Below are 27,630 nucleotides of genomic sequence, written 5' to 3' on the forward strand. Positions count from 1 at the left end.
TGGAGGGTTCCGATATTGGAACGTTCGGATAGTAGAACGTTTAAATAGTGGAATGTTCGGATAGTGGAACGTTCAGATAGTAGAAGGTTCAGATAATAGAAGGTTCGGATAGTGGAACGTTCGGATAGTGGAGTGTTCGGATAGTAGAACGTTCGGATAGTGGAGTGTTCGGATAGTGGAATGTTCGGATATTGGAACGTTCGGACAGTGGAAGTTTTGGATAATGGAACGTTGGGATAGAAGAAGGTTTGGTTTGGTCTATCTCAATATCGACTCAATCAAACATCGACCCATAATTGGTACATTCGACTGGATCTGATACGTCCTCGGCCGGATAGTATGTAATTAATTATGCCTCTCACGAACTCGTAACCAATGGGTCTCGTTAGTGCGTGTCGTTCCACGAAGTTACCTCAACACATCATAATGACGTTTCATTCCTCCAGGATGGCCAGCGAGTTGGATTTGTTCATCTAAATTGCGTGGCGAACTGACAAGTCAATTATTGACGTGATACTGATTGCATTATTTCGCGGGCATAATTAGAAAATTATAATTTCCAACGGTTAAATAAAATTTCAAATAATATTGACTATCACAAATTTCAGCTTTTCTGCCTGTTTCGAGTAAAGAATTTATCAGGCCAATGCCATTTCTACGATATTTTCTATTTTACAAGAAATATTCCACTTCTCATTTTTAATATTATTATTCTTGTTAATCAGACATTTTTATTTCCAATGTCTCGTAAGCTTGATTCAGAAAATTGTTATCTGTAATTTTTGCTTCAACCTATTTTTATAAGAAAATATTTATTTTTTTTAGGTTTATTAAAAATTATCGGTATCTATGTTTTGTTAGAATATTTTCGACCTTGATGTTTGTGTCTTCAAGGTTTTTATTTTCTAAAATTTTTTAGAACATTTTCGTTTCGATGTTTCAGGGGAACAAGCGGGATAGATATAGATCTACGCAGGCTGGATATAGATCAGTGTCCCCTGCCGCCTGGATCCACTCAGCTGAACATATTTGCTGCAAGCGACAAGTGCAAAAAGCGAACGACTGAGGTTAGTGGCTAAGCAAACATTTGCTCCGGGTAAACCATGCCTTTCGATATTATTTTTTTAACGAATCAGCACACCAAAGTTTATCGGTAAATAAACTAGAATCCCGAAAAATTTGAAACGAAAAAAAATCACTGTAAATTCTACTTTGACTGTCTCTGAACTTTTGTTTGCACACAGATTGGACTATTGGTAGGTTTTACGGTTTTCTTCCTCTGGATTTGTTCGCAAACAAATTGGAGTGTTCCAATCGAATTTTCAAACTGGTTTATCGAAACACAATTTTATCCATTTCTGTCAATAATAGTTGACTTTAATATTAATTGATGCTTGTGACTTGATTAATAAAAAAACCCAGAATTTTATAAAATCTTCATGAAAACGTCGACAGATCGGTAGAGTGTTATCTTTAAACAAAATAATTTTGCAAGAAGATTCGATTATTCGGGCATTACTTTCTCGATTCTAATGGATAATATTTCCCTTCATTATTAATTATCAACTTTAAAATGAAAAGAAATTAACAAGATGACATCAGTAAATTAAAGTCTTCGTACACATAATTATTTTTAATTAAACAGCCCAAATTACTGCAGGCGAAAGATCTCGTTTCCATCGTCAACAGCTGCAGTCCAACGCTTAATCAATTTTTTAATCCGTTCTCGATAACGCTGCTCGATTATCGGGACTTAACTACTCTTCGAAACGAGCAACAAATATCGTTCTCTCGCGCCAATTAAACTTTCCATAAGAAAACTCATTCGGAAGAATTGTTCTGTCAATTTACACAGAATCCCTTCCACACCCCCCCTCCCTCCCATTCGAACGGTTGCATGAAATTTTCATACTCCAGTTGCAAATCGTTCCACGCCGAAATGCATAATCGTTGTTACAGTGTATCGCCATACCGGGCCTCGGATTCCGTCGCGGAAGCTATCGATGCGTCTGCAAACGGGGATTTTATTACCCGGACACGAAGTCCACCAATCGTTACTACAATGGCACCGTGATCGAGGAGGAATTCGAGAAATTGATGATGGTGAGTATTCCTTTGTCCTTTAATCCCCGAATTATTTATGCAATTTTCGTACTAACCTTGCGAAAACGTGATTTTAAACATTCACCGTCGCAAAATCTTCCATTCACGGGACGACGGTTACCGGTGACCGACGCAGAATCGTCCATCGCGGCGTGACGGTCGCAGGTGACCGTCGCATAATATACATTGCGGTGTGACGGTCACCGGTGACCGTCGCATAATATACATCGCGGTGTGACGGTCGCCGGTGACCGTCGCATAATATACATCGCGGTGTGACGGTCACCGGTGACCGTCGCATAATCTTCCATTCGTGACACGGCAGTCACCGGTGGCCGACGGGGAATCTTCCATTCACGAGGTGACGGTCATCGGTGACCGACGGGGAACCTTCCATTATTGGTGTGACGGTCACCGGTGACCGACGGGGAATTTTCCATTCTTGATATGACGGTCACCAGTAGGTGAGATGTATCCTATCGTTCACAGATAATTTATTGGCACAAGGACGTACCGAAACGGTACGTTTTTATTAGGGCCATTTTTGTTCGGTTCGAAAGTTTGCGACCTTTTGTTTCCGGACACCCGGTGTGTTTTTCGAAATCAAGGTTTTCCGTGGGCCGATTAAAGAACAACTTGACGGTGATTTGTCAACGTCGAGCACAGCCAAGTAAAAATCGGTGTACAAATTATGGCAGCGTGCCATTACTTCCAGGTCACGGAATATTCATACTAATTCCTTTCTTGCGGGGGATGCCCGAAACGGTGCCGGCCCATAAATCAGTTCCCCGATGGCTGAGGACGAGCTTATTTGAACACCTTTGAATCGGCGTCAAAGGCTTCCTCTTCAGTACCACTTGACTTCAATGCACCTTCCGTTTAATCTGCCTTCGGTGTCCTGTGCATCGTTGAAAGGATATTTTTAGTCATTTCTCTTTTCCTGGACTCTGGAGTATTAATAGACTTAAAGTATCCTTAATTTAGAACGGATGCTTTAGGACCGTCTTCAGGCGAATTGAAACGATCAGTGTCAATCGATACTGGTATTTAGAGCTAGATCATTAGAAGACAGAACGAAAACAATGTCAACTCTCCCCATTCCTCTACACTACATATCTGACCTATCCCAGACCTAGAAACCATTGTTGACACCTAGATGTTATCACCAAGCAATCCACCTCTCCCTATATATCACCTAGACCTAGCCCACTGCAAATCAATATTGATACTCAGACACCATCATCAGGACATCCATAAAAAAAAAGTTCCAAACCTTTTCATTCCTCATCATCAGATTTCTGACCTAACACAGACCTACTCAGGAACCATTGTTGACACCTAAGCAATCCATCTCTTCCCATGTATCACCCAGACCTAGCCCAGTGCAAATCAATATTGATACTCAGACACCATCATCAGGACATCCATAAAAAAAAAGTTCCAAACCTTTTCATTCCTCATCATCAGATTTCTGACCTAACGCAGTCCCCCCAGGAGCTAATGAATCTTGATATCGAAACACCATCATCAAAACCACCCAATAAAAATTATTCCAACTGCTCACCACCAAATTTCTTCACCTGTGTGACCTCGTATCACTTCCACGGGACGACCCGCCACGACCCGAGCGCCCATAACAGCGCCGCCTCAAAACAGTTCGAAACACTGTCCGTCGCCGCGGTCAATTCAATTTTGAGCATCGACTGACCAGAACGACGAGTTAATTCACGGCGTGGTCGAACTAAATGAACGAACCAGCCGCGGGTAGATCAAAGGGAGTTAATGTCAACCCATAATCGGTGGATGCTTCTACGCGTTATGACGTGACCAACGGGGTTGGGAACGGGTAGAGAGAGAAAATTAACGCTGCATGCATCCGCGATCGCTGATAAACGACTCGTTGTACAGCGATTCGTACAAAGGGCGGGTATTGCGGGTCTGTCCTTGGCTGTAATTAATATCCCACGTTGACAACCGGTGAAGGATTAACCTTTCGACAGTCCGAGGTGCTAGTAACGGGGTAAGGGAGTGGGGTTGGGTTTAATATGCGGCACGCGACCATTAATGCAATCGCGGGACTCGCGAGTTTCTTTGTCCGTTGGATGCTAATTTCGGCCGGGGACGTTCGAACGTGGATGAAGGGGGAAATGGTAATGTTGTTTTCTTTTGTTGCCGCGAGAAAATGATGTTACCCGGGTCTAGATTGTGGCTTGGAAGCCTTGGCCCATCGGACAGGTGAACTTGGGCGAATTCAGTTCCGGTGATGGGATTTAATTAACACTAGAACTACCGACGATAAGGGTATATTTATGTCCATCCGATAAATAATCATGAGAACCTTCTGAAAATATTAAAATTTACAAGCTAATTTCTTCTTTTTCGTACTGCAATAAAAGTTTTGAAAAATCTGAGAAAATTGCATTGTTGTAACATTTGCGTTAAGAACTGCTTTGGTAGTTCTAGTGTTAATATTGTTTTGTAACGCTCATTTGTTGTATTATTATGCTGGAGGCGAATCTGCGCGCAAAAATAAGTCAGAAGTGTCGTATGTACGTTTTCCGTTGGGCGCTTCCCTTTTTTGAGAGAATTGAATTTTAAGATTTCGAGCTGGGGCTTTGAGGATAGGTATCCTGTCTGACTATGTTTGTGTAGGGCTACTTGTACCAGTGATGGTGATGAATCTACCTAAAAAAGATTGAAATCTCTGTTACACATGTTTTTCAAAGGGAATTCACTATCGAAGGAATAAATACTGAAAATTCGGAACTGTGGCTTTGAGGGTATAGCTACTGTGTCTGCCTATTTTGCGGTATTTCCACTTGCAGTAACCAGGTACGATGATGAATCTACGTAAAAATGATTGAAATGTGTTATACACGTTTTTCGAAAGGAATCCTTTAAAAAAAAATAAGAATTAAAAAATTCGGAACTGTGGCATTCAGGATTGCTAATCTGTCTGACTATTTTGTGGTATTTCTACTTGCAGGAACTATTGATGGTGATGAATCAAAATAAAAATGATTGCAAACTGTAGTTTCGATCTTTTTCATAGAGAACTTCGTTCTTGAAGTAGTTAAATGTAAAAATTTGTGGGCGTGGCTTTGGAGATATAGTATGCCTCACTATTTTGGGGTGTTTCTACTTGGGCTAATCATGGTTCCAACGTTTAAGCCTCGCCTGTTAGTACATAATAATTTTATAATACCAATTGGAGATTATATGACGTAAACTGTTCAGATTTTTCGGTTTTCGGACCGAGGGATCTCCTTGGATTAATGTCCCGTGGAATAAACACAATGGGGCCGCAGTCTCGGGAAAGGGGAGGAAACGAACGGTTAGCGAGACACCTCACCACCCACCCCCTTGGTAAAATCGATGTCGCCCGTGGCCTTCCGTGCGCCCTCATCGATGATAACGCGATAAGCCAGCAGGCGTAAAAGAAACAAGACGGTTTTAATTTACTCGCTGACAGGGTATCATGCTATCACACGGGGCCACGGGACTCAGACCGAATTGAATTTTATCCGCGTTTCCTGTGTTAACAACCGCGCGCTCGCGCATTTGCTTGCAAAGCCACGTACAGGGCGTGAAATTAATTTCACGTCTGACACCCCCCCATTACTTTTTGTTTCCTTTTTATGAATTCTCCCTCCTGTGACAGGCGCAGGGAGGAATCCTTTATGTCGCGTACTGATTTCCATGGGAGTATCGATCAAAGTACCGTTTTCCATCTTGTCACAAATTTTGAAACGAACATCGCGAATCTGTTCGGTAACATCTCGCGTGAATTGAACGAGAAACTGGGCATGCGAATTTTTCATTAAATAATTACTCAGATTTGTGGGTTTTGTGTCGCACAGTTTTGTTGGTTGTCGTTTTAATTTTGGTAAGATGATACGTGGATGTGGATTAGTTACTGGTTAGTCTTGGTTATGCCTCGATTAGGTCTTGCTTAAGTCTAGAATAGATTGTTTTCAATAATAACTCTTACTGTTTCAAAACTGTAGGACTTAGGAAGAAAATGTCCTCCACACTTCCGTTCGGTTTTTTTATGGAGAATCGCCCTACGATCATTCGAATCTCAAAATTTCAATATTTAATAAATTACATCTCTATTCTTGTACCACTCTCTGATTATCAATTAAGTAATCGGAGGATTTCGGACGAATATTGAATATTAATTAAAAACAACCTAGATGAAATTCATCTTCATGCAAGGATGAGTATAAATGGAGGTATACATTTTGCTCGTACGATGTTTCGTTTTCGAGAAAATCTGCAATGAAGCCTGACGCGCGGACAATGGCGGTCCATTCAAACGTGCGCGCCAACGCATTCGAGCGTGTTTTGTTCGCGAACAACATGTCGTAGGAAAAAGTTGTATACTGCGTTTTTCACGTGTTTTTAAACGTAGAACCGAATTCTGGTCTTTTGGACCCCCGAGTGTTCGATATTCACTGAGCCACTGTACTTTTTCTGGCCGATAAACGTGTTACCCTTTCGAGCCCATGGTCCTTTTCAAACGTCGAACGATAAATCCGCGCGTAACGTGACATATAACGGGGCCGTCCAACAAAAGAGATTCCCTTGAAACGACGGGGCCCCCGATCGTCGTATTAATAACGTTTCGCTTAACCGCCAATGGGAAATCGTTTTGTTGTCCGTCGCAGGTGCGGCCCGCGTCAAATCATCCCAGATGCATAACTCCCCGATGACAATGTCGATGACAGCATGGCCGCTGCCGATAGCCACTTTCACGCGAAAGAACTAACGAATTGACAGCCATTCGTCCGACTATACACGGTGTTCCTGAAATAACAATCAGGCGGAATGTGGCACGATCTGTGAAAAGTAATTAAAATGTCAGCATGAAATTCGTATTATTTATTCATATTGTTAATATTTATATTACTCATACGATTGACAGCCGTTCGTCCGGCTACACACGGTGTCCCTTAAATAACAATCAAGGGGGAGGTGATAGGATCTATGAAAAAGAATTAAAAACTCAGAATGAAATTTGTATTATTAGTATTTATTTTATTCATATAATTGACAGCTGTCCGTCGGGCTATACACGGTGTCCCTGGAATAACAGTCAAGGGGAAGGTGATATGGTGTATGAAAAGTAATTGAAAATTCAGAATCAAATTCATATTAAAATATTTCAACTTATTTCTGGGCTATCCTGCACATAAGAATATATTATGTACCGGGTAAACCAATAAAAATGGTTGTCTTGAATGTATCTCTAAGAATATGGAAGTAAAAGAACAATTTTTGGAATAACAGTTGCTCTGTAAGGAAATCATTATGACTACTTAAATACCTTTTTAACATTAAATAATTTTCATTTACATATTATTTCTCTTCAGTCTATATATTACATGTAGTATATTAATAAAAACAATATCATGTTTATTTCTTATTTATGAATGAGAAACGATAAAACGAAGGCATAGAAAACATATTTATTTGTCCAAATAACAATTGAATTCGAAATTCTACATTTTCCGTAATCCTACACTTGTGCCTCGTATCATATACCAGGTGCTCGAACGAACAAGAACTCGATGTCTTTTTTTTTCGGGGTAAAATACTCTTGAAACATTTTCCCGGATCGAGGACGAGTTAAAAGGACAAACGATAATAACAATGACGAGTGAAAAATCGCTGTGGCCCCCGGTTCCAGTGTCACTCTACTCGACCTTCGTACTTCCGGTACTCGGTGCCAAAAGTCTGTAGAAGACACGGTATTTGTTGCTCTGGCGCCTCGCCAGAAAACTTCGTGTGTTAAATCGAGAACAAAATTCTCGTTTCGCGTTGCAAATTTTTCTTCTCCTTCCTTTCTGTAAACGGTCGTTTAATTAAAATTCGATTTTTTCTTCTCGATCTTTGATGATTATTAATTACCGATTTTTAATGTCAGGTTGCAATCGAACTTAAACAGCCTGTATATGGCGGTTGTTGACTTCTGAGATTGTAGAACGTTGGCTACCGTGATTCGTTCCTTTTGTTAAAAATTTGGAACAGGAAGGATCGATCTATACGGGATCGGGCGATCTATTGAAGGGGAGGCGAAATAAGCGTTGCATCAACGATGATTAGCGATTCGAGGAGGGACGCATTGTAGTGCATCGATGTGTGCCGATAGTTAATCAGACCCGTATGTGACGGCTCGCTGGCTACAGGTCGAATAAAACGCGGGACACCATACTTCCGTTGACACTCACTTTCAATTAATTAACCGTATATTTGGGACTAACTGAAATCATACTGAAAAAGTAGCTTAATATCCCTATACGTGATGTACTGAAATATTAGTATATTGATATAGTGATACATTGGTATATTAGTATAGTGATATAGTAATATACTGGTACATTAGTATATTGACATATCGATATATTGGTGTAATAATTAATGTATAATAATAAACAAAACGTACAACTAATTTTATAATAATAACACAATTATAATAATACTATAATATATCTTATTTTAAACAGTAACTATAATAAATAATTCCAATTTACTGAACATACTAATATACTAAATACGATATTATTATTATACATATATTTACGACACATTTATTACAAGATACATGTCTGTCACTAGATTAGAATTAAAAAGGCAAGAAGCAATACTAAAGGAATAAAAATTATAGATTAAGATGAACTTTATTGAACGTGTACATTTTCATTAACAAACGTAACTCAATTTTCTGGAATCGTAAATGGAAAAGAATGATTAAACCCAGCGACGGGAGAGAGCTTCACTTAGCTTTTCATTACGGATTCCAGTCGTATACTCGCATGATGTTCTCCCAATGGAACTTCCGGCGCGCCGGCTAGCCAACAGTTTCTGGACAGTTGCCGTTGTTTGTTGTCAGTGGCACACAGTACCCCGGTGCCACTGGAACTTAACGCAATCGTGATCTCCATATTCGAAAGCATCTTCGGTTGGTTGCATGTCCATACGTACGTGTACTACTCGTGTTTCTACCAGGAAGCCTTCGTCGCGAATATTCACCTAGAAACTCGCAATCAAGATGTAAACTACAGTTGTTATAATTAATATATTTAGTACAGTGGTTTAATGGTATATTGCTATGTTCGTATATTGATATATTGATGTACTGGTATATTAGTATATTCATACATTGATATACCTGTATATTAGTATATTTATATAGTGATATATTAATGCATTAGTATATTCATATAGTGATATATTAATGCATTAGTATATTCATATAGTGATATATTAATGCATTAGTATATTGATAGAGTAATATATTCGTATTATTTATGTGATATACTGATATATTACTATATTGATGGTAATATATTGGTATATTTATATATCGGTATATAAGCATATCACTATATTAGGTAAATTATAGTTTCTGTTTACAGTTAGCTCAATCACAAATATTATTCATAACAGATTGCTGAACCATTTAAATATGTATTTATAATACATCATCCTTTGCACTAAAGGAAATGTCATCGCACGTCCCCGCGAAGGGAATTCCTCTAATTATGAAAACAAAGCGTGAACAGGCGGAATAACTTTTAATCTATTTAGCTGTAGCTCTAATTGCAATTTCACAGCGTTAACAAACTAATGAAACATTCTGCGACGCAAAGTTAAGAAAAGAAGGAAAACAAAAACACGAAAAGGAAGGAAATGGCAATTCCGGAGTGTGACGATAATTTTTCATCTGTTTGCCGTGGCCTTCTCCCCTCTTTCTACTCCTCCTAGGAAATCTTATTTTCAACCTGGAGAGATCTCTATCCAGGCCCAGGAATAGGGAGAGGTCGCAGTTCTCATTTACAGATCACACAGAGCAGTGGCACACCCCTCCCCTTTTAGCCACGAGATGGAAAACTCGTCCGACAGCGGAGTAGAAATTTCCATCGCTTTTCCATCGATCCGACACTGTTTTCGAGTCTGGAGCCGCGCGAACGTACGTGTAATACCGGCGAATGGTAAACGTGGACCCTGTGTAAAAAGCGCAGTGACGCGAAGGAGTGTGGGGGGTTGGGAGGGGGGAGGAACAGAATGGAAGGGAAACGAATACCACACGTGGTCTGATGGGGAAATGCAATTGTAGACATAGGGTGTACACACGAGATCGATTAAGCTCACGGTCATCGAACTTAAATGACCCCAATGAGGGGAAGAATTGGCAAGACTTTGGTAACGATTTGTAAAGAAATTTTGAGAAGTACATTAGTTTTTTATTTGACCCCTTCAGACCTGAATTTTTTTTTAAGAGTAAAATATAATCTGATTACACATTTTAACTCAGTGCACTGTTTAAATATTTTTTTTTCAATTTTTAAAGAAGGGTTTGTTATTCAATTCTGAATTCACTGGACCTAATAAAGCATTCAGAACATGGAAAAAGTCAAATTCATGAGATAATGTGGATCTGCTTTGCGTTATATTGTAAGAAACTTCATGTACAGAAATATGACCGTCGGGTTTGAAGGGGTTAACACGTTGACCGACATGTCACCCCTCTTCGAGTGACACGTAAACCCCCAAGTGTCCAATCCAGTATTGACTGGTCACGAATGATCTAAGGTAAATGTTCCAATTATAGCCAGTGTCCTTAATACAGGCACTTCGTTTATTTTACTTAATAAAAACGTAACCTAAAACGAATTGTGTGCAGAGTTCAAAAAAATTCAGATCGGTGGAGATCTGTTTAAAAAACTTGCCACAAAATTGACCTCGGCCTCGAAATTCAAGGTCAAATTTTTTTTTTATTGTTTCGTATTTTTTTTATTGTACTGTTACTTGGCTCCGTTTTACGCAAAAACCTCTGCAAGACGAAATCTCCCTATTATTTTTAAACTTGTTTTGGTTCATTTGTGAAAAGTTAATCGTACAAATTTTTCATCAAGATAATATTTCTTCAGGCACTGTAGTCATCTATTGATTCTCCACTTTTTATTATATTTCTCCTGTTAATAACAGTAGAATTAATAAAAAAAATACTGTTCACTGTACCTCTTTCCTTACTGGTACATTATCCCATGTAAAAAGGAGCACGTGAACGAGTACTCCTAAGTTGACGAAGGAAGCTGGTATGCTCTTTGGTCCGCAAGAATAAGCACATGCACATTGATGGATAACCGAGAAGGAAGCAAATAAAATCGAAAGGATCGAAGTAAAATTATTGATGGCTCTAGAAAAGATGGATAAGATACTACAATAGAATAAGGGGCTGTTTACGCGGTCAAACGGAACGAGGGGGGTCACTCGAAGACCAGGAATATGGGATCGTCTGTAGGCAGACAAGTGGAATAAGGATCGCTTATAGTCGGACAAGTAGAATTGGAATGCTTATTGGGTGACATAAGTAGAGTAGGTCGGTGACTACGTAGACATGCAAAGTTGGGGTCTCTTTGAAGTGACACGAGTGGTTTTGATCTCCAATCAAACAAATACTGGGGCATGATTACGACCACCTGAAGTCCTTTAAGTGGAATAGGCACCGCCCCTAGTCAGACAACTAAACTAGGGGAATTTCTCAAATGCGTTTAAGTGAAATGGAATTTCATTGAAGTTGAGAAATAAAAACCCGGTTTCAAGGCTTACGTGATTATCTAGCCTTGAATTTAATAATCCAGAATATACACGATTGTTTAAAAGTAATTTATTATAGGATTTCAATCTTACAAGTAGTATAACCTGATGGTTGGTCGGAAATTGAAAAAAGATTAATTCCTGATTAATTATAAGCAGGATGTACGCGTGGTTCTTTCGCCAGTAAAACAAGTCGACAATTGGTCAGACATGTATGACAGTGCAGTTGCTGATTAAACAGGTAGAATTCATCGAGTTCAGATTACACAAGTAATATAGGTCAGTTGTTAATCAAATAGACCGATAGCTGGCTGTGCAAGTAGAATAGATCTCTCCATGGTGAGGCGAGTGGAACAGATCCGTGTATGCGTGGACAAGTAAAATAGATACTATAAGTCAGACAGGAACCAAAAAAATATGAAAGCAAGTTCTAAAGAAGTTAATAAATGACTGGTACTAAACGGCAGTAAAATTTCGATTTAAAGAAGAATTTTTTTTAAAAAGATTAACAATGTAAATTTCACTGTTTGTACTCGATGTTTCCAACGGAAAAAAAGCCAGGCGACCGTGTACGAATTCGTCGGGCTAGCGAGCGTGTCGTCGTGGTACATGCAATTTCGAACAGGGCAGGATTGACGAGAGTCAAATGTGTCCCATACCGTCGTGTAACACTGGATCTCCGATATTGCAAGCTCACTGTCTGTCTTTCTGTGACAGCGTGTCATTTCTGATTAGACGAGACGCTCGAGCAAAGTTTAACGCAAACCGGCGTTACTACCCCGGCTCGGGCTGATTGGTTTTCGATTAGAATTTGCTTGTCACCGATCACGGATCGTGACTATTCACGAATCCATGGGCAACTAAGGAATCATGCGATACGAGAGAAAATTCGAGAAAAAGAAACTCTAAAAGCGAAGGAAAATTCAAGTTTGAAGAAAATTCGAAATTTTGAAATTTGAAAGACAATTCGAAATTCGAATGACAATTCACAATTCGAAATTTAAAATTTGAAAGACAATTTGAAATTTAAATTTGAATTGACAAATGCAAGATTGAAAATTAGTTTAATTCAACATTAATTTAAATTCAAAATTAAAGAAGCTGCAAAATTGGATATTAAAGAAGTTGTAGAATTTAAAATTAAAAACGTTGTAGAATTCGAAATTAAGAACGTTGAAAATTTCGAAACTAAAGAAATTGAAGTATAAAAGAAATCCATTTAAAGTGGCCGCTGCGCAAACAATCGCGAAAGCTGCACCAAAAATGGAAAAGGAAGTATGGAAGAATAATCGAAAAAAGGGAGGGGGAGCAGCAGACCGGAAGTGAAGGAAACGCGGTGATTTATGGAGCTGCGATCGACGTCTTAAAAAGCGTCGAGCTTCCGCCTGGACGTGGGAAACAAATAACCGGTCGATTACGGAAACGGCTCGTTAGACGCGTGCCACGGAAAGGAAACGGTGGGCGGTCTTTGACCGTTTTCTAAATTTACTTGGTGAATCGGCCACCGAGACACTTGCGGTGATCGATGAAACGCGGTGCAATTAGCTGGCGAGGCGCCATGACCACAGGATACGGTGACACAGAAATTCGTTCACGGAAGACGGTCACATTTATTTTACCAGATTGTGTACAGGCGACCCCCGTAAATCACTATTTTGTCACAATTTTTGTTACCATTTTTGTTACCATTGTTGTTATTTTATACCTCTACTAAAATTGAAGAGAAATTCAGTTCCACGACTAGCTAACAGTTTCATTAGACACTTCTCAAGTCTGTAAAATACATTCGTTACACATATTATTAATCCATAAAAAAAAGCATAAAATAGTAATATAAAAGAATTGAGAAAAATATGGTTTATCTCCTGAAATAAAAAGGGTCATTTCTTCTACTGCAAAACGCACCAGATGACTCGCAATACATGGCTGGCGGCAGTGGCGGAAGGGCGGGTATGGGTACTGGCTGGGCGTGGTTAGTCGCCTCTAATATCCTAAACCATAATGCCGCAGGCGGTGATTTGTGAGAACGATAAATCCGCTGGAACTTAAGGCCGATCGTGAATACGATTTACGACGTCGTGATTTGTAGTCGCTAGGATTTCCCTGGGCAACGACGATACCCGTCGCGGGATAACTTGTCCGGTATCGTTAACCGGTTATAGGTGTAGGAGGGGGCAGGGGAGGGGGGGAGGAGAGAATTTGTTTTCGGGTCAGTATTCCTTTTAATGGCGTTTCGGCGGCGAACGTTAATGAACCGTCCCGGTGAACAGCCTGAATTACGACCATGGATGGGATTAATAGCGTCGAAACCTGATAAATGATCCGAGCTTACACGGTTATTCTGCGGGATTTAATGGCACCGTTTCCACGTATGAAAGTCCAGAACGAGTGAAGTGAATGAAATCGGAAACTTCGATCGGCCCTTTGAACGGTTTGCATATACATTCTCGTTCCGACACTTTCTCGTAGCAATTATTTACAGTACTATTGTCGATCGTGGTTGGATATCGTTAGCGGGAGGAGTCGGTAGGTATGGGCGGGGTCAGGAGGATGGTCGGTGGGCGTGACGACCAATAGCGTGACGCCACGTTACGGGGAGGAGCTTAATGACACGCCTAGGAAGGCCACGTGACTTCTTGTGGATACGTTATACGTAAGGAATCTCAGATGTTAACCATTCCCTCCACGAACTTTGCACAACGCATTTGTATTCCTAAAAAGGTTTGCCATGAACATTGAACTCCTGTACCAAGCAGACAATTGGTGTATGGACTTGTCATCCTCTGACTCTCGGTAATTATTAGGTCCTTACCCCATATACCTTAGTACTTTTTTTATTCAGCATTAAATATTCTATCGAGTCGCAGGGGAAAATATCCACACTGTGGTACAAAAACTCAAGGTCATCATGTTTCGATAAAAAAGCGCAACATCAAAAAACTAATTGTAACATTCCATGCCCCACTCCACATCAAACACCTTTCGTTCGAAACATTTCTTCCATAGAATTATTATTCTATAACATTTATTCTATAGAAGTTTATGAGTAAATTCAGGTGGTACAGTTAGGTGACTTATCCTGTATATTTACTAATAAGCCTTGTGCACAGCATGCGAAGGTCGCTGTAGTGCGTTCCCCCTCCACTACTCTCTACGTCATACGGACTCCCAGTGGCCATGTTCACAATATTCCTGGCAGCCCTGGTCCCAAGCCAGTTCCCCCTCCTCTACCTCGGACAAAGACCTTGAGACGGCCAATTAGACCGCAGTGGACAGGCCTCGCTCCCCACTCCGGTAGAACAATAATACTACGCACTAGTCAGTATCTCCCCGTACCTGGTACAGAACGCGTCGCGTCACGGGTGTACGAATTCGGTAGTGTTCAAGTAGTTGGGGCGGGGCGGGGGGTCGTACGTGCAGTGAAGTGGCCTAGGTCAATGGGACATTATCTTTGATACATATTACGCTCGGTAGGGTGACGAGAGCCAGTACGATTTGGACGGCGTCTTCGAGTGTCTTCCGTGCGCAGAGGGCTGCGAGTCCTGTGAGGATGACTCGCCCTGCGTCGTGTCCTTGAACTGGCTGATGAGGACAGCTATCTTGATCCTGGAATGCTGCGTCATCGCCTGTTTGCCAGCCGTCGCCTTGTTCACCTGGAAGTACGGGAACGTCAAGGTAGGTGGTTATTGTGCATTAATTCGATTATTGTTCAGACCTCGTGAAAGATTGACCCCTGTCATGGTCAAGAGGAAGTTCCTATTTGTTTATTTATCATTGAATTTATTATTGTTTCGATTGTTTATTTATATGACAAAGTATACAATTTTATTACTAGTTTAATTTATCCATGGTCAAGGGAAAGTTCCGATTTCTTTATTTATTATTCCATTCATTTAAATTCGGGTTGTTTATTCATAGGAGAAATATACAATTGTATTTCTAGTATGATTTTGTATGGATAATGCTAGACAGTTCCCTAGTAGCACAAAATATTAAATACATATTCATCCAATTTTAAAAATTGTTTCGATCTCTTTTTAATATTTAAATATACATACAATGTTTATTTCATATTACGAAAAAAATATTTTCTCCCAATATAAAATAAATATGTATTTAATATTGGAGACATGTACTTTATATTTTCTGTGTATGTATACAATATTTGGATTCAATATTTATTTCATATTAAAAAGTGTGGCTAAACAAATATGTTTTCAATATTTTTGTGCTACGAGGGTTTATTATGTACACATGAATCATGCCATGGGTGTCCTTTAAAGCACGATCGTCGGACACTTCCAATAGGGAAGAATCTCTTGGACGAGAATCTACGCGTTTTAATTTAACTTAGAAGCATTGCGTCTTTCGCTGACGTGGTACTTGGAGAGTTTAAAGGGGCGAATAAGTTGTCGATCTTGGGACAGTTCGAAATTAATTAATTAAAGCCCCGGGGCCCTCGAGACGGACCAAACAGGATTATTTCGAGTCGTGGTAAACTTGTACCGTTCGATCCGTCGTTCCATGGACGCGGATTGCACTTCTGAATTGCGAAGTTGCGACGACCCTCTCAATAGGTAATCGACGCACTTCACGGTCCGACCGGCTTGAATTACTGGTTTGGATTCAGGGCGATTTCTTGACCTTTGTCGCTTGTCATCAATGTATACACTATACAACACTATCATGCGATATACAATACATACACTACCTTGTTTTTGGAATTTCTTACCGGTTTTTACAACTTTTTTTTATCGTTTTCAGTGCCATTTAGTGCCATTTCCTACATTTCTTGCTATTTAGTGGCATTTCCTAGATTTCTTGCTATTTAATGCCATTTCCTATATTTCTTGCTATTTAGTGCCATTTCCTAGATTTCTTGCTCTTTAGTGCCATTTACTATATTTCTTGCTATTTAGTGCCATTTAATTTCATTTAATGCCATTTAATGCCATTTAATACCATTTCAGACCATTTCATACCATTTCATACCATTTAATACCATTTAATGAGATTGTATGACGTTTAGTACTATTTAGTGCCATTTAGTGTTATTACTTTCAGTTCCTATCTATCTTTTGCAAAACGGACATTTTTCATCCTCAAATATTGATCCCAGAATCACTAACAATGAGGAGATTTCGAAAAGTATCGAGCGAATGTTTATATATATATAATACCGCAGAAATATCCAATATCGATGATAGCAACAAAATTTTCAACACGCTTCTATGCATCGCTCCCGATATCCAATCTTCAGCAGAATTGAAACTACCGTTGCGGGGATACCGTTTACATTCCCGAAACTCTATCGGGAACGAGTGTCGCAGAACGAACATGGGTGTACGGTTTGTAGCTCGATTCGCGGTGTATTTGCTCGATCCCCGTGCTGCCGTAATAGAGTTACCAGCATCAAACGGAATCGCACAATGGGGACAGGGAAGGTCGAGGATCGGTCGCGGTCGGTCAATCCACCGTATTCCCCGTCTGCGAAAAACACGTCAAGTGGCACTGCTCTGGGAGAATGAAGGAGGAGGGGGGGAGGGGTTGGGCCCCTCGAACCGAACGACTCGAACGAACAACCGACAAACGCCGCGGGGAACACTTTCTCCCGTCGACAACGAACCGAGTGCACTCGGCTCATGGGCCGCGCGACGCCTTTTGTCGTTTCCACGAACCGATTAAGTTTCCGGTTTTCCCTCGCTCCGCTGTTGGCCACGTTAGTACTAGAACGTACTCCAGTTCCCCCGGATATAATGTTGCATCGGAGGTGTTAGAAGGGGCCATGGATCGGCCCCTTGCAAAGCTAGAAGTCGTTTCATTTATTGGGTTGGTCGGGAGGAACTGTATTAATAATTGTAGTTTTTATTGCAACTTTGAAATAATGCATCTGGCGAATTTTAAATAATATTCCATTTTGTCTCATTTATTTCTACGTTGTGCCATTTTGTTACCATTTTTGTTACCATTCTTGTTACCATTTTTGTTACCATTTTTGTTACCATTTTTGTTACCATTTGGTTGCCATGTTATTGACATGTATCATTTGATGCCATTCCTTACGGATTTGACGCGTTACTAAATTATTAAACCTCAGAGTATAGACGATCAGAGGCCGGTGGCTGGGTGAATCGTGACCCATAATTTGTTCCATCTATACCTTTGACTTTCCATAATCAGTTCAGTGTCTGTACTCATGGACAAGTCGCCAGGGACCCAGCCACGGGTCACGTAAATATTAAAAAAATCTGCTTCGGTTCACCATCGTCATAAAAACTTGGAAACTCATCGAATCAGGCCTGCTATTTCCTTCCCAATTCCCGCGGAAAATCCAACTGTAATGGCGTGTGCTGCAGTCGAATTAGGCGAAAAAATCGCACGCGTCGCTGCCTCGATCCTGGGATGCGAACGGAGATCGAACGAATTCCGCGATTTGTGGGTCAACCAGGGAATGGTTCAATCATCGGTCACAATTAAAAAGACAAAAGGCCCTCGCGCGCCGGCGGAGATGCGACGCGTTTCCATGCGGACACGCGCGCGTGTTCATCCACGGCTCCCCGTGCCTTGCTAATTGGTCGTTTCACACGGCTCGCGTTTTTGCACCAGACAAATCGCGGAAAATAACGTCCCCTCGTCGCAGGAAATGAAAAGCGCAGCCTTATCGCGCGGACTATTGGCCTGGCACACTCGTTTTACCCATAATTCCATGATTTTTCCGCGGGAACGTGGTCATCGAATTTTTTTATTTTGCGTTAAAGATGTTATTAGGCTGACGATAAAATGAGAACCTCGTTGGATTTTATTTTACGAATTTTCGTTTTAATAGGTTTTTCTATTTTGTAGTTACTTTTCTACTTACATGATCATATACGACTTGAATACTACCTGTGTGACCACATCAGTCAGGTAGTTTAACCACATATGGCCTTGATTATCAATATTAACACACACGTCTTTTTCCTTTTTTTTAAAAAATACAACTAATATTAATATCCTTTCATATATTCGTTCAGCGAGTCAAATGAAACACCCTGTATGTTAGTATTTACAATTATAAATTTTCGTAAACTTTTGCTATTTAGACATGGTAACCTATTTGGCTTTCCATTTCAGTGACATTTTTAGATTGATAGAAACGTGGTCGGAATTTAATGTTCTGGGGTTGGCAACGATGTTTCAGTATGATCATTTTAAAGTTAATGTTCGACCATCAAGATCTCGGAACGATTAGGGTCCATGATCAGTCTCGCCGCGTCGAAATCTTATCAGCGCCGAGTTGGGGGATGGGGAAGGGGGGGGATGAACTCCGTAAACCCGAGGGAAACTGGTTCTGTCTTTGGGCGATTCGTGTAATAAATTTCCGTAACAACTCGAGCTGGTACTTGGTAGGAAGTGCCCAGGAGCTTAGGTTTCGGGCCGTTTCCGGTTAATTAAAGGGAATTTATTAACCTGCGGCGGTTCCGGCCGAGCATCGACAATGTGACTCTCGAAAGCTATCCGATTCTCGGGGATAACCGTATGATCTTCGTCCATCAAAGATGGACTCTCGAAAGCAAACCTCGATCTTCCCCGTGAATTTAAATAATGTGTCCTGTACATTGCAGATTTTGTGGGTTAACGGCGTCTACGTGCTCCTTTCTGTATACTCACCTCGAAATATCAGATATTAACGAGAATATCTCAGAATATGATTAAATCTATATACTGTCTAAAGTGAACCCGATATTTCGGTGACACACGGTATATCTTCGCGAACTTTAATTAAAGAAAATTTCTATAGACTTAATTTCTGATATTCGAAATCAACATCCATGAGTGTTCTATCGAAAATGAACCGGGAATTTTGTGGACACCCGGTACATACTCATAAACGTTCCCATTCAGAATTTACGAAAACAACTTTAATTAAAGAATATTTCAATATACATTATTTATGATATTCGAAATCAACCCCCATGAGTAGTACACTGTAGAAACTGAGCTTGAAATTTCATAGACACCCGGTACATACTCATAAACGTTCCCATTCAAAATTTACGAAACCAACTATAATTAAATAATATTTCTTTAGACTCTATTTTTTATATTCGAAGTCAACCTCCATGAAGAGTACACTGTCGAAATTCAGCTTGAAATTTCGTGGACACCCGGTAAATACCCATAAACGCGCGTCACCGTCCAGAATTTAGGAAAACAGCTTTTTCGCCTTCTACCATCACGGCCCTCCCCTAGAGAGCTCGTTCTTTCCGTGAATTTGCATTTACGAGCTGCCATGAAACACAGTACTCGGGAGTCTTTGAAAAAAGTGTCCGGCCTTGTCGTAACGACGGTCGTTGGAGATGGAGAAAACGCTACGGAATTGAAATTTGAAAACCGAGAATAGCACTCCGTCTCACAGGCTGGGCGATTTTTGGGAACATTAAGTCCACCGAAAAAGAAGGTGAGACGTATGGGCACACACACGTTATGCGGGTCATCCTGTATAAAACTAGAGGACCTTTCAATTTTGATAGTATGATGCACATTCGTTCGAAATTGTTCTGATCTTGTATAAAGTAAATTGTTGTCAAACTGTTGTAAAACAGTAGTAACGCTGAGAGCGAAGTTGGGAGCCAGAACCATAAAGAAAAGTAGTCATAGTGATCTAATGCAAGAAAAATATTAGTATTTTTGAATATTTATATTTTAAAATGAGAAAATTGTCGGTAGTTACTAACCACAAAAATGAGGAAATAAGCACTCTGAGAATTTTCTGAGAATTTTCTAACAGTTTTCTGACAATCCATCTGACAACTTTCTGACAACTTTTTGACAACCTTCTGACGACCTTCTGACAACTTTCTGACAATCATCTGACGATTTTAGAAAATTAATGTTAAATTACTCTTAGTGTAAACGAGTATATCATCCAGAAAAGCTGGCTCGGTACGGTGAAATAATTAAATATAGACACAAAGGTGATCGATCTCAGAAATAACCGAGGATATTATTTTCACGAAACTGCTGGGCCAACGTCCAATTACCCGTGGACGAAAATCCACGGGAGGACATTTGGTGTCGATTTGCTGGCAACGTCGAAAATTGATCGTTCTCACGGACGGATCGCAATTTAATTCGCAAACATCGAGTCATGTACCGTCCGCACTCGAATTGCAACGCAGCTCGGGCTCGTGAAACGCAACAAGTTGCCGGGCCACGTGACAGCGTGTCCGTCGTTTCGTTTTGTCGAAGCCGTTGGCCGCGCTTCGAACGTGCATATTTACGAGAGAAAAAGTATGAAAACATTGAATCAGAATTTTTAAAACGGGACTTAGTATTCAGAAACTGTACATTCCCGTTGAGAAGAATGTTTGGACCAGACTAAATGGAACACCCTATATACACTTAGATGGAAATAAATATAAAGTGCCCTTCTTAAAAATTAATTTCTAGATCTACGTCGACACCTTGTGTAATACACTTCGTACACTTCATCGCTATTTCCTCGATGAAATCGATTCAGTTAAATTTCCCACACAATTCTCGAGTACGCTGCACATTTCTTCATTTTTCATCAAAGAAAGAAATTAATTTCAATTTTCCGTGCCTTTCATCTTTCGTAATTTAATCGAAATCCTTCATCGCATATTGAATGTAAAAAAAAAAAAAAAAGAAAAAGAATTTCTGTTCGACTAATATTTCAGGGGCGCCGACGTTTCAGATATGTAGTCTGGGTTGTATTTTTACCCTCGTGAAAGAGAAACGGCATCGAAGCAACCCTCGTAAACATAATTTCTGTCCCCGAGCAATTTTTACGTCGATTGGAAATGAAACTTATCGTACGTATCCCATCCAGTCCCACCTCCCATCGCCCACACACATACTGTTCCCTTCACCGACGATTACCTGGGTTTCTCGTTAGTTTCCGCGATTCCATAAAGCAACGGGAAATTGTATTTCTTGCCGATAAATAAGATTTCCTGTCGGTCCATAGTGAATATAATTTCCCCGAGAGCCCCAGCCAAGGAATGGGACTAACCGGGGTTTCATACGCGACAGCATGCCCTGAACTCACTTTCCAAAGAAATACCTTGAGATTTATAGGTATTTATGGTTCCAGCTTTTCGTAGAAAACCAACACTCAGCTATTCCGATCTGATGTGTGTCGAACGCAGACTTTATATAAATATACCCGAGACCCGATTCAAATCTAACTGAACCTTGTAATGCCCGGGCGCAAATGTGATCCAGTCCTGGCAGTAGCTTGGTATAGTCCCAATACAGACGTGGTCTAAACTTAACGCACTCGGTTTTTTAAACCTAAGCCTGACTTAGAGTTAGCCTAATCTCGACATAAGCTCAACTAAGGCCTAACCTAGAGATGATACCTAACTTAGCAAATCTAGTAGACCTAACTTAACAGATTTAGTAGGCCTAACCTAACAGACCTAATAGGACTAACTTAACATAGCTAGTGGGCCTAACTTAGCAGATCTACTAGGCCTAACTTAACAGATCTACTAGGCCTAACTTAGCAGAAATAGTAGGCTTAATTTAGCAGGTTTAACCCTAACGCTAATTGTGTCCATATTCAATTCTATTTTTATATACACCTAACCCAAGTATCACCCAACGTTGCCCAGAATTCAACTTAGCCATTACTAATATGTAGCGTCGGTTTGATTTAATTCTAAACGAAACTTGGTACCAATCTGAGTCAGCATAAGCTGGGCCTATCCCAGGCCCATAGATAATCGAAACCTATCTCCGTGTTAAGCCAAGTCTGATATTGAATCTAAGTCCAGTTGGGCTTGACTTGGATCAACCTATATCCAATTCTGGCAACCTATACCTAACTCACCTGATAATGTAATTCAGTTTTGACTCCGTTCATGTTAATCCCTTAAAATCCACCAGGAAGTAATGTAACATTTCAACTTCATTGGCTCGTATAGGTAAATTGTCTTCTGGGTTCTAATTCCGCGTGGTTCGCGAAGATTCGTTCCGGGGCAGTAAAATTTCGGAGAAACCGCTTTTCCTCCTTCCTCCGCGGTGCCGTCGCCACGAATAAATCGCGATCCACGACACCGTGAGTCGCTGAAAATCCGCAAGTTGCACGCACGTACGATTGGAGCCTGGCTTCTACCAACGTGAACAGAATAAACATGTGCATGCAGAATTTGGCCGGAAGCCATATATCCATGCAATATATAACAGTTTAGCATATAAACGTTGCCAGCAGCGTATTCTCCTTTCGCCTCTGCCGCTACGTTGTGCTACCAACGTTGGATCACACGCGTATCTTATATCTTGCCGCGATCCAGATCGAGGATTCACCTTTTCTCGGAAATTGTTAACATAATTTCGGATTACATTCCGATCGATCCAGATGTTTCTCAAATATGGTTATGCCTTAGGAAATACTACGCGTAAAAAGAATTTAAATATACAGGTCCAGCAGAAGTTATCTGATCTAGAATAGGGTATCGGGTATGGAATGATATACTAGGACCTACCTTGGGTGTCACATCTAACATCCAATACCAGATTTAACTTTGTGCGCCTAATCTACGTTTGAATACAAGGTCAGAGTGTAGGTTCTAGATCAAACTTTAGGTATCACTATAACTCGAAGTACTAACTCTAAATTTAGGTACCAGATCTAACTCTAAGTATCAGGTTTAACTCTAAGTACCTAGTTTTATTTTAGGTACCAGGTCTAACTCTAAGTACCAAGTCTTATTTTAGGTACCAGGTCTAACTCTCAGTGCCAAGTCTTATTTTAGGTACCAGGTCTAATTTTAAGTACCATGTCGTATTTTAGGTACCAGGTCTAACTTTAGATACCCACGTCTCGGTTTAGGTATCAGGTCTGACTTTAGGCACCAAGTCTAACTGTAGGCACCAGGTCTAATTGTAGGTACCTGGTCTCAACTTATACATGGACCCTAACTTTCGGTAACAGATCTAGCTTAGTAAGTATTATCAGGTACTATCAGACTCAATACAAAGTGCCATATCTAGCATAGACTATTAGGCGCTGTACACATTATACCAAACCTGATAGGCTGGAATGTGCATGGCCTAATAATGTACACTGTCTATGTACTGTTTCTGAAAAGTTTCAACAAAATCAGTATTCCACCTGCAGAGTAGAAGTAGCTTCATCGAAGATTCCATTCCTCTGATGGCGTATCCAATATTCATCGAATATGAGTCTCTCGTTACTATATAATCCTTCAGACACGGCGATCTTTACCATCGTTCCGTAGAGGGTTGCATTCCGTTACGGAGGGCCGGGGAAAACTCATTTTTCAAATGCACGAACGCCGGCTAATACGTGTGATACCAGCTGCTCCCCCTACCGTCGGGATATACATGTCTGGTGAATGTGGCTTCTGCAGTGCCCTCGAGCGAAGAAATATAATGGACTTAAGTTAGAGGAAGCTAGGCGGCCATAATACAGAATCCACCTCATCCAATCTATCTTCCTTGGAACTATTTAGTAAGGTGCGAAATGGCCTCTGTGGGTTAATGAGGCAGTGCTCCATCCTGGTGCAACCGCATTTGAACCCCTGACAGGGAAGAATATCAAGTTCCCCTGTCCCGAAATCCGTTGGGAGTTATTTGAACGATTTTTGCCGAAAAGTTTGCAATATCATAACACTAATTTATTACAGAAATTATAGATAAGTGGTCTGTATAATAGTATTAGCTGGACAATTTTTCTAGAGGAACTAGTAGTACAGGTCAATATTTTCCCTGGACAACCAGGTACCAGTAACACTTTAGTATTGAAGTTAAATGAACGTTTATTTATTAATGTAGAAATTAACATTCTTTTTAAAAATATGCATAAAGTTTGCCAACTTAGAATTTTGTATTGACTGCATTGAATTGTTTTAATACTAACTTCTAGATAACTTTATTCACTGCGGCACTATATCAGTCGGTTAAAGTCAGCTTATTACATCGTCAATGACAATCATGTAACTTCTAATCTCCTGTACGAGGACGCTGGGCGTTCAATAGTATTAGCAGCTTGGGCGGAACTGCACGTAACCCATCGACGTTCACGCAAACCAATCGCGGAAAGACTAACACCTGGGTTAGGTTTGGCGTGCTGCCAGTAGACGTGAAGTCATCTGAAAACTGAAGATAACCTGGCTACGCGTACTATCAATCATGTAAATTCTCCGGGTAATGCCACCTCTGACAGGGTAGCATTATGACGTATAGTCTCATAACGAATATCGAGGACAGGCATAATATAGGTCTATAGTGATTATCTCCATTGTTAGACTTGCAACTTCATTCATAAGGATCTTCCATCTGCAGTAGGAGCTTAGCAGTACGTTGATGGAATATTGTCACCTATATTCTCGCTACAGTTTGAGTATTAGTTTAAATGTATTAATTTATTAAATGGGTTAAATAGCATATATTGTAACAAGGATTGTTTTAACCACAACCTTAGTACTTACTTTGTTAATTTAATTCAGTTCAGTTTCAGTCCAAATCACTCTAGACTGTGAATCTTTGCAGAATGAATGAAATTAAATCAAATGCCTGATATTACATTGACTTATACTACTAACTACACATCATCTTCGCAACTACTTTCTAATCTCTCTTCCTATTCCACTCCAAGTGAATCTAGACTTCGAATATTTACAGAATGAATGAAATTAAATCAAATGCCTGATCTTACGTTGACTTGTACTACTGACTAGACATCGTCTTCCCAACTACTTTCTAATCTCCTTTCCTATTCCACTCCAAATGAATCTAGACCACCGAATGGATAGAATTAAATCTCCTGCCCGATATTACGTTGACTTGTACTACTGACTACACATCATCTTCCCAACTACTTTCTAATCTTCGTTCCTATTCCACTCCAAATGAATCTAGACATTGAATCTTCACAGAATGAATAGAATTAAATCTCCTGCCCGATCTTACGTTGACCTATACCACCAATGTCTAACAATTCTTCCTGTGGTATCTCACAGTTGATGTCCCCTCAGTGATCAGAGGACACTCTAAGCCCGGCGATCCGGTCTCCTAGCAACGAATGAATCCTGCACGTCTAAAAACTCCACTTCGTACTCGAGCGTTGCTCGAACACTCAGGGTCTCTCTCTGTTGACGAGGAATTCGTGGGAACTCGCGAGACAGCGAGGCCATAACATTAATGAGTTTCTTTGATGTAACGGCGTCAGTTGAAGCGCGGCCGCATTAAACCGGTTTACGAGGGCGCATGTAATATGCGCGTCTACGTTTACGAGGGCCACACCGAGCGCCGTAATATTCACGTTTTCCTCCTTGGCCTAACGAGCCAGACGCGATATCCCGGGTCGCCATGGCGAGAGAACGCGCGCGACGAGTACGGTTTATCGCTGCCGGTCCACTGCAACGGATAGATTAACCCTTTGCAGACCTGGTGTTTGACCCCTGGGGCTGCTGCCCCGGGAAAGGTCAATTTAACAGTGCAAGCGCCGTTAACGGACCGAGAAGCTATTTTCGAGGCATCCCTGATGCGTTCGAGCGACTATGAAGCAACGGCGGCGTGGCCGAAACGTTTCTCCTTACCATATATATCCTTTTCCGTTGTCTTGGTTCGGTATCGGGAATTCATCTGGCAGCTCTCCATTAAGGGAATGCGGCGATCTAGAGGCTGCTTTACCCATCGGTACCGACCGTCGAGTACAACGGCTGGGATTAGGTTAGGTTTTGTTATGTATCATTAAACTTAAGGTAGGTTTTTGTGTCATTGATTTTGCTAGATGATGTTAGGTGTTATATGTGTTAAGCATTGTTAGCCCTGGGTGGGCATAAAGGCGTGCATGTGTTAGGTATTGGTTAAGTCGGATATTTGTTAAGTTGCATATTGGTGAAGTTTGGTATTCAGGAAGTTGAGTATTGGTCAAATTTGATATTGGGGAAGTTGGGTATTGCTGAAGTTGTGTATTGGTTAAGTTTAGTATTGGGGAAGTTGGGTATTGGTGATGTTGTGTATTAGTTAAGTTGGGTATTCGGGAAGTTGAGTATTGGTGAAGTTGTGTATTGGTTAAGTTTAGTATTGGGGAAGTTGGGTATTGATGAAGTTGGATATAGGCGAAGTTGGGTATTGGTGAAGTTGTGTATTGATGAAGTTGGCTATAGGGGAAGTTGGGTATTGGTGAAGTTGTGTATTAGTTAAGTTGGGTATTCGGAAAGTTGAGTATCGGTGAAGTTGGGTATTGGTAAAGTTTGGTATTAGGGAAATTTGGTATTGGGGAAGTTGGGTATTGGTGAAGTTGGGTACGTTTGAATTGTGTATTGGTTAAGTTGGAGGGTATGTGCTGGGTCAGTTATTAGTTTGGTTATGTGTGTTATTACATATTCTTGGGTTTTATTGATCTTAAGTACTGTTGGTCCCCGGATTAATTGTATGGTCTAGTACACCTGTCCCGTCAAGTTTTCTCATTTCAACCAATCTGATTTGGTCCAGGGACATCCAGCCTCACCTCGCTACGTATATTAGACCGTCAAAAAACGTTCTTATCGCCGGATCAAGGGCGACTAATCAATGATAACTGTGACCAAACTGGTTTCCGCAGATATAAAGGGAATGTGATATCATATGTGTAGGTACTTGGGGTCTCGATGGAACTCATGATTGACCGAGCCATCAGCTTCGACTAGATTTTACTGTATATACGGACTTCCGTACATTTTAGATTATATTTCACTGATGTTGCTACGGTATCTATGTGTCCACGTTACAATACGTTACGACTCTCGTGAAATCATAGTTTTCAATAATTCCCCCGGGGGAAAGGACGCGTCCACGGTTCGCCTCTCGGAACATTCTGTATCTTACTTGCGCTGAAACGATGTGCGGTCCGAAATCCAACCGATTTGGGTCAACAAGTACCCGAAACCAACGTACGGCGTA

General features: G+C 40.6%; 1 protein-coding gene across 1 annotated transcript in view; it reads left to right on the forward strand.

Annotated features, from left to right (window-relative positions):
• The window catches only part of LOC107186940 (probable G-protein coupled receptor 158), a 129,392-nt gene that overhangs the window by 59,397 nt on the left and 42,365 nt on the right, over positions 1 to 27,630 (forward strand). Inside the window, exons 3-5 of the mRNA XM_015574912.1 lie at positions 944 to 1,067; positions 1,960 to 2,103; positions 15,184 to 15,384. Coding sequence (XP_015430398.1) covers positions 944 to 1,067; positions 1,960 to 2,103; positions 15,184 to 15,384 — 469 coding nt within the window. The remainder of the gene's footprint in view (positions 1 to 943; positions 1,068 to 1,959; positions 2,104 to 15,183; positions 15,385 to 27,630) is intronic.

This window comes from Dufourea novaeangliae, unplaced genomic scaffold (assembly GCF_001272555.1).
Source record: "Dufourea novaeangliae isolate 0120121106 unplaced genomic scaffold, ASM127255v1 scaffold96, whole genome shotgun sequence".
NCBI lineage: Eukaryota > Metazoa > Arthropoda > Insecta > Hymenoptera > Halictidae > Dufourea > Dufourea novaeangliae.